At 64.9% G+C, this 7294-nt stretch overlaps 1 protein-coding gene across 2 annotated transcripts in view; it reads left to right on the top strand.

The window, feature by feature from the left end:
• SHC1 (SHC adaptor protein 1) overlaps positions 1 to 6808 on the top strand; it is a 15724-nt gene extending 8916 nt beyond the window's left edge. For both annotated transcript variants that reach the window (XM_019526359.1, XM_019526273.1), the window contains 11 exons: positions 1399 to 1469; positions 2039 to 2102; positions 2455 to 2574; positions 2771 to 2824; positions 3177 to 3228; positions 3470 to 3596; positions 3769 to 3940; positions 4182 to 4242; positions 4670 to 4834; positions 4961 to 5223; positions 5532 to 6808. In XM_019526359.1, the coding sequence (XP_019381904.1) occupies positions 1399 to 1469; positions 2039 to 2102; positions 2455 to 2574; positions 2771 to 2824; positions 3177 to 3228; positions 3470 to 3596; positions 3769 to 3940; positions 4182 to 4242; positions 4670 to 4834; positions 4961 to 5223; positions 5532 to 5660 (1278 nt within the window). In that variant the 3' untranslated portion in view covers positions 5661 to 6808. The remainder of the gene's footprint in view (positions 1 to 1398; positions 1470 to 2038; positions 2103 to 2454; positions 2575 to 2770; positions 2825 to 3176; positions 3229 to 3469; positions 3597 to 3768; positions 3941 to 4181; positions 4243 to 4669; positions 4835 to 4960; positions 5224 to 5531) is intronic.
• The last annotated feature ends 486 nt before the right edge of the window (positions 6809 to 7294 follow it).

Here is a 7294-nt window from a genome sequence, read left to right as displayed (position 1 = left end):
TTTTCTTCCCTTTCCTTGCAAGTTTGGGACAACACCTCCCCTGCCCCAGGTCTCACTGTGCTGGCACTGTGCACGCCCCCGCTGGGTGGGGTGCATGGGATGCTGCAGGGGTGGGGCCAGCCAGGACACAGGGTCCATGTCCCCCTTGCTCAGCATTCCCGTGCAATCTGATGCACTACCCAGGGGTGAGGGCACCTCGTACCCGGGAGCCAGAGCCTGGCAGGCTGCTCTGGACCTGCTGAGCAGGAGTAGGAGGAGGCAGGGAGGAGCCTTGAAAGCCCCAGATGGGCAGGGGGGCTGGTGTTGTCCTGGTCCCTTTGACCTGTGGGGGTAGCAGCTTCCAGGATGCTCTGGGGTTGCCCCCTCGCTGGGACAGGGTGCAGAGCTCCCCAGGCTGCCCTTTGGCCCAGTCAGCTGCACGTGCCACTTGCCAACACCCCAGCCAGGGCCAGGGGCCAGGACGGTGACAATGGCTGGTGCCTCCCCTTGGCACCCAGGGCCCCAGGATCTGGCTGTCCCACCAGAGAGTGTGCTAAGCCAGGATGCCTGCCAGCCAAGGGCACAGGTCCACCAGCACCTTAGCTCTGCCAAGGGGCTGCCCTGCCCATGGGGTAGTCCTGCCCATGCCTCTGCTGTCTCTGGCCAGCCACCTGTGGCAGCCTCAGCAGGACCCCATGGGGTCAGGGCAGCACCATGCATGACCCCAGTGCAGCTGCTGGTCTGGCCCTTTCCTGTTTGCCTCCAGCTGTCAGTGGTGAGTCAGAGCCTGCCAGCAGTGCCACCTCCCCAGCACTGCCCAGGGCATGAGGACAGAGTGTGGGCACTTCCACCAGCTCAGATGGGGCTGTAAGAGGACTTGGCTCAGGGCAGGCACACAGCCCCCCACTCCCAGCACTGCCTAGACCCCCTCAGCTGACACAGCTCCTGCCTCCATGCAGCTGTTCAGCCCTGGGCACTGGGCAGCTACCCTCCCCCCAGCCATGACTGTGGGAACACTGGATTTTCTAGGAAACAACTTCCTTCCAGGCACAGCGCAGAGGAAGCAGAATGGGGAAGCGTCCCCAGCAGGCGAAGGTGGCATTACTGCCCCAGGCAAGAGGCTTTGCTGAGGCAGACCTGGCCAGAGCTTGCAGCTGAGCCCTGGCTCCCAGGATTCCCAGCCCTGCCCCTCCACCTCCTCCTTGGGCTGGGCATGTGCAGTGACAGGGCACTGGCGGGGGGGCCCAGAAGCGAGGCCTGGCCCAGACCAGAGCACCCCCGGGGCCAGCCTCTGCCCCTGGCACGTGCTAGGGGGTTGGTGCCCCAGTGCAGGGCAGCAGACTGTCATGGGGGGAGGCGGGGGGCCCCCCAGCGGGACCACTGTGGACCCCGGGTCTCATGCACTCTCTCTCCCCCTAGTACATGGGTTGCGTGGAAGTTCTCCAGTCCATGAGAGCACTAGATTTCAACACCCGGACTCAGGTCACCAGGTGAGTCCCCAGGGGTGTGGCGATGCCTGTGGTCATGCAGCCACTGTGGCCCTCAATGCAGGGTGGGATGGGGCAGGTCACAGCCCAGAACTAGGTTGCCATGTGGAGCCCAGGGGAGAGGCCAGAGCTGGAGCTGGGCAGGCTGTGGTGCCATGCCAGGGTTGTAGTGGCAGCCGAGCTGTCTGCAGCTGTGGAGGAGGCTGCCGGGAGATCGATGTGCCTGTCAGCGGGCCTCAGCACAGCCAGACAGGAAGCATCCGCACAGCTCCATCAAATATTAACGCACTCGCTTCAGCCTCTCTTGGCCCCGCATCCGGCTCGGCCCTGTTGCACCAGCGGTGGGAGCAAGTGTGGGGAATCCATAAGCTGGGGGTGTCCCTGCCTCCCCTGGGGTGTGCACCCCAGGGCCAGCAGCTGTGGCCATGGTAGGCTGAACAGGGGTGGGCCCTGGCACCAGCCCCATCCCAGTCCCTCGGTGCAGCTCTCCTCCTCCTCCACCAGCTGGGTCTGGGGAGGAGGGGCTGCCCGGGTGGTGGGTGGGGATGCGGTTGACAGATTGTCCCTGGCAGGGAGGCAATCAGCCTAGTGTGCGAGGCAGTGCCCGGAGCCAAAGGAGCCGTGCGCAGAAGGAAGGTGAGGCACAGACATTGATGAGGGCTGGAGTGGGACTGACGGGTGGTGCTGGGATCTGGCTTTGACCTTGGCACCAGCCTGATTGCATTGTGGGGCCTGCGGGACAAGGGGCTGCCCTGTTGTGTCCCAGGGGGTCCTGGACTTGCCCAGGAGGTGGGAAACCCCTACCCCTTCTCACTGCAGGGGGCTGAGGCCCTGGGAGAGCTTCCATCCCCACTCAGCACTGTCCAGACATTGGGGCAGGTGCTTAGTACTGGCACCGATGCCTAGGCATCATGCTGCATGCGAGATGGGTGGCAGGTGCGCTCCCTTCCACTGCACCTCCTGCACACACTGTCCCTCTCCCTTGCAGCCCTGTGGCCGCTCGCTCAACTCCATCCTGGGCAAGAGCAACCTGAAGTTTGCTGGCATGCCTATTACCCTCACCATCTCTACCAGCAGCCTCAACCTCATGGCCTCTGACTGCAAGCAGGTGAGAGCAGGGCAGATTCAACCCAGGGCCCCACAGGCAGGCAGGACTCCTGTGTTTTCTGCCTACTGAACCTGAGAGGTTAGGGGAGGCTCCGTGGCAAAGCCCCGGGGCAGGCTGTGACGGCCAACTCCAGGGGCTGAACAGGTCTGGCCACAGTGCTGTAGGCTGCCTCTGACAGCCCCTCTCCTTCCTGCAGATCATCGCCAACCACCACATGCAGTCCATCTCCTTTGCCTCCGGGGGCGACCCGGTGAGTACAGGGCTGAGCCGTGCGGCTGCTGGTTTGTGGCCTTTGGCCCCAGGATCCTTGTAGGGAGGTTCCACCTTGGGCCCCTCTGTCCAAGGCTTGCCTGGAGCCAGGAGGCCACACACATGCTGGGGCCCAGAGCCCCTGGCCCAGCAGAGTGTGGTAGGGACTGGCCCCTGTTCGTGGTCCCCGGCTCCTCTTGGGGGCAGGACAGCTGCCTGCCTGGGGAGTCTTTGCTATGGGACAGATGTAGGGGGGTTGAGTATGCACCCCAACACCCTGCCCTACTCCCTTCCTATATGTCCTTCTGCATGCCTGGCCTGGCCTGCCCCTCTCACCCTGCTCTTATCCACAGGACACTGCAGAGTATGTTGCCTACGTTGCCAAAGACCCTGTCAATCAGAGAGGTGAGGACACCAGCTGCGGCACAGCTGGGGGGCGGGGGGCAGCCTGCTGAGCGTCCCACTGGCCTGTACATGAACCTGGTAGTCAAGGTTTTCCCAGCCTCTTGCTTAGCGGGCACCTCCCGCCATTTCCAAGCTGCAGGGAATGTCTCACTCCTGCCAGGAGGCCTTGGGCTGGGCTGGGTGGGGTGAGAGAGGGGTCGTGCTGAGCCCCTCCCTCCCCAGCCCTGCTGTCCTCCCACAGCCTGCCACATCCTGGAGTGCCCCGAGGGCCTGGCCCAGGACGTGATTAGCACCATTGGGCAGGCCTTTGAGCTGCGTTTCAAGCAGTACCTAAAGAACCCCCCGAAGCTGGTGACGCCCCATGACCGGTAAGAGCCTCCTGGGTAACCTTATGGCACTGGGGTGGGCCACGGCCTGCTCCATCGGGCATCGTCCATGGGCTGCTCTGCCTGGGCACAATGGGGCATCCCAGGGCAGGGACACCCCATGCTGGAAGAGTGCAGCACGCGTCCAGTGACGCCCTGCATCTCCCCTCCCCAGGATGGCTGGATTCGATGGCTCAGCCTGGGACGAGGAGGAGGAGGAGGCCACGGATCACCAGTACTACAATGACTTCCCCGGCAAGGAACCACCCATTGGGGGTCTGGTGGACATGCGGCTGCGTGACGGCGCTGGCGCAGCCCTGACACCCAACCATCTGGGGGCCACGCTGGTGAGCTGTACCTGGCCGGGCACACGGGTGGGGTCAGGGAGACACAGTGTGGGTGGAAAGGATGGAGATGCCTCTTGGCCCAGGGCTTGGGCACATCCAGGTCATGGGGCCAGGCTCATCGGGGTGTCTCGGCACAACGGGCTCAGCGAGCTGCTGCTGACACGGGGCAGGGCAGGGAGCCACTGGGGTATGAGCGTTGGGAGTTGATCCCCAGCTTAGTTGCTCCCTGCTGTTCCCACAGCCCGTGGGCCAGGTGTCTGGAGGCAACCACGAGACCCGGAAGCAGCACCCTCCTGCGCAAGGTACATGCCAGGGAAGGCATTGTCCCCACCTGCCTACCCAGTGGCACCTGGCTGGGCACAGACCTGCCTGTGTCCTGGCAGATGGTGCGGGGTCCCTTACCTACCAGCCCTGACCACCCCATGCCTCCCTCTGTAGCAGCTGGGCAGGCTGAGCACTGAGCATGTGTGACTGCGTGGCCGGGGGTGTCAGGGCCAGCATTGAGTATGGCGGGCGGCCATCACTACTTTGTCAGGAGCGCCCCAGAGAGCACAAAGCTAGCGCCAGGGGCAGAGCACCCACTGTACCTGGCACCAAGCCTGCCTGCCCCTCTGCACTGTGCTGGGGGCCTGGGAGCAGCCCTGCAAGCCATGAGGCCCGTGACATCTGGAGCCCACTCTGTCCCTGCTCCTGGAGCAGTCTGCCCAGTTGACGCCCATCTCTCCACAGGACGGGAGAAGCTCCCTGCCCTGGCCGGGGGGCCTGGGCGCCCTGACCTCTTTGATGACCCATCCTATGTCAACGTGCAGAACCTGGACAAGGTGCGCCAGGCCTCCACCACCGGCCTCCCTGGCACCTCCAACGGTAGCACCCAGAGGGACCTCTTTGACATGAGTGAGTGGGCTAGGCTGTGGGGATGGGGGCATAGGGAGTCATAGCCTTGCTGGAAGGCATGGGGAACCCAGGGGCTCAGCCCCTGCCCTGTGCTGGTGCCTCTGACCCCCGCCTCCTTCCCCACAGAGCCATTTGAAGATGCTCTGCGCGTGCCGCCTCCTGTGCCCATGGGGCTGCCGCCAGCCCAGGTGGTAGCCTCCATGGAAGAGCAGTTGCAGCGGGAGCCCTGGTACCACGGGAAGATGAACCGCAAGGAGGCCGAGAAGTTGCTGAAAGTGAATGGGGACTTCCTGGTGCGCGAGAGCACCACCACGCCGGGGCAGTATGTACTGACTGGGCTGCAGGGCGGGCAGCCCAAGCACCTGCTGCTCGTGGATCCGGAGGGAGTGGTGAGTTGGGGCTCCGGGGCTGCAGCCCCTCCTGCAGCCAGGTGTTTTACATGCCTGGAGCCAGGGCAGAACACAGCTCGCTCCCCTCCTGATTACCCCCAGACCTTGTGCCTGCATCTGCCCCAAGGGATCTTGAGGCCTGGCTGTGGGGGTTGGGGACAGGAGCCCTGCTGCCCCATAGGTGGTACAAGCACACCCCGCGGTCTTGGAGGGGGGAGGTGTGCAACATGGCAGGCTCTGGGGCTGGCTGTGGGCCTCATGGCTGCAGCCCCCAGCAGCCTCCTGAGTGGCTCCTCCCGGCCCCACAGGTCCGGACCAAGGATCACCGGTTCGAAAGCGTCAGCCACCTGATCAGCTACCATATGGACAATCACCTGCCCATCATCTCCGCTGGCAGCGAGATGTGCCTGCAGCAGCCAGTGGAGAGGAGACTGTGAGGGGTGTGGGGCCTCCGTGCGTGGCCCCGGCCCAGCTCGGCCAGGCCTTTCCCCCCCGACCCCCTCCCAGTGGGGCTTTTGGACTGTCTGAGCAGCTCCACGTGGAACCAAAAAACCTGCCTATTGGAGCCTGCCTGTCCTCGCAGGGGAGCTCCTGCCAGCCCTGTTGGAGCCTGCCTATCCCTGCAGGGACCTCCTGCCAGAGCTGGGGCCCCTTGGAGCAGGGCCAAGAACTGGGGCCAGAAGCCTGTTCCTGTGGGAGAGGAAGGGGCCTCCTGCCAAAGCACACGCCCTGCCCCACGGCGCTTCGCTAGCACCAAAGCCCCTGCCTGTGGCCACAGTCTGCAGACCCCAGCCAAGGCAACACCACAACCACACGCGCACGCTCACATGCGTTAGGGGTCCCTAACGCCTACAAATGCGCGCGCGCACACATGCACACACACTGAAGAGAGCCCCCGCTACCCACAGAGCTGTCTGTGGGAGGTAGGACTCCCATTCCCTCGAGCCTGTTCCCCCTCCGTAGGGGACCCCTGACCTCATCTGTCCTGTGCCCCTGTCCCCCCAGGTGCGAGGGGCTCCCCGCACAGGACCCCTGTTGCAGGGGTTGGGCACGCTGCTCCCACAAGCTGACGGGCAGGCTGGCCGCGCACCTCTAAATGCCCCGATCACTTTACGTATTAACTGTGCCTTGACCCCCACAGGTCCCAGACTCTTATGCAAAGCCGCCTGCCTGGGGGGCACAGCCCTGGCCTGAGGCAAGGCTCCCCCACCCCCAGGTACCCCTGGGCTTGCCCCCATCACGCCACACCCCCCCTGCCCCCAGCTGCTCTCAGTACAACCCCTGCCCTAGTGGCTCCCAGCCAGGCCTGCCTGGAGCAGCCGGTGCTGGGTGGCAGATGGGCCCCATTCTGCCCCAAGGGGAGCCCGAGCCACACCCCAGCCCTGGCTGCCCCTCGGTTGTGGCCCCTGGGTGGGCGTGGGTGGGGTTGACCAGGGCACGTCCCCCTTCCCTGCCCTGGCAGCCCGTGTTGCATGCACCTCGTACTGCGAAGCCAAAGCGTCGCCCCGGCCCCTCACACGGGCGCATTTGTATGGGGCTGAGATACCAAAGCAGCGCGGTTCTTATTAAAGTTGGTATTTCTGTAGCGCGGCTGCGAGTGCTGCTGGTGCGGGGGGGCCTGGGTGCTGTCCCCACCCTGGGGTGTCGCTCTCTCGGGAGGGGGAAGGACCCTGGGGTGGAGCGGGCACGAGGGGGCGCCCTTCTGCTGGACCACTGGAGGGGGTGGGGTGCAGCCCCGCCCCACATGAATGGTCTGTGCAAGTCCCCACCTCCCCAGCGTTAGTGGAACAGTCTGAGTCGTCCTCCCCGCGCGCTAGGAGTGGTACAGCCCTTCCCGACTGCGGAGTGGTAGGTCCCGGTCTCCCGAACCATCCTCCCCAGCTCCAGAGTGGTACATCCTGGTCTCTCCCCATCTCCGGAGTGGTAGGTTCCTCCGCAGCTCCGGAGTGGTACGTCCCTCCCTCAGGCCGGTGGTCGCTCCCGGCCGGCTTCCGGCTCTGCTTCCGTTTCCGGGGCGGGCGGCGCGGGCTCGGAGCGCCGATGGCGGCGCCGCACGCCGAGAAGCTGGAGG

This window comes from Gavialis gangeticus, unplaced genomic scaffold (assembly GCF_001723915.1).
Source record: "Gavialis gangeticus isolate Ggan-Ray unplaced genomic scaffold, GavGan_comp1, whole genome shotgun sequence".
Classification (NCBI taxonomy): domain Eukaryota; kingdom Metazoa; phylum Chordata; order Crocodylia; family Gavialidae; genus Gavialis; species Gavialis gangeticus.
The sequence above is the reverse complement of the archived record's forward strand: the minus strand, read 5'-3'. Positions and strand labels throughout refer to the sequence as shown.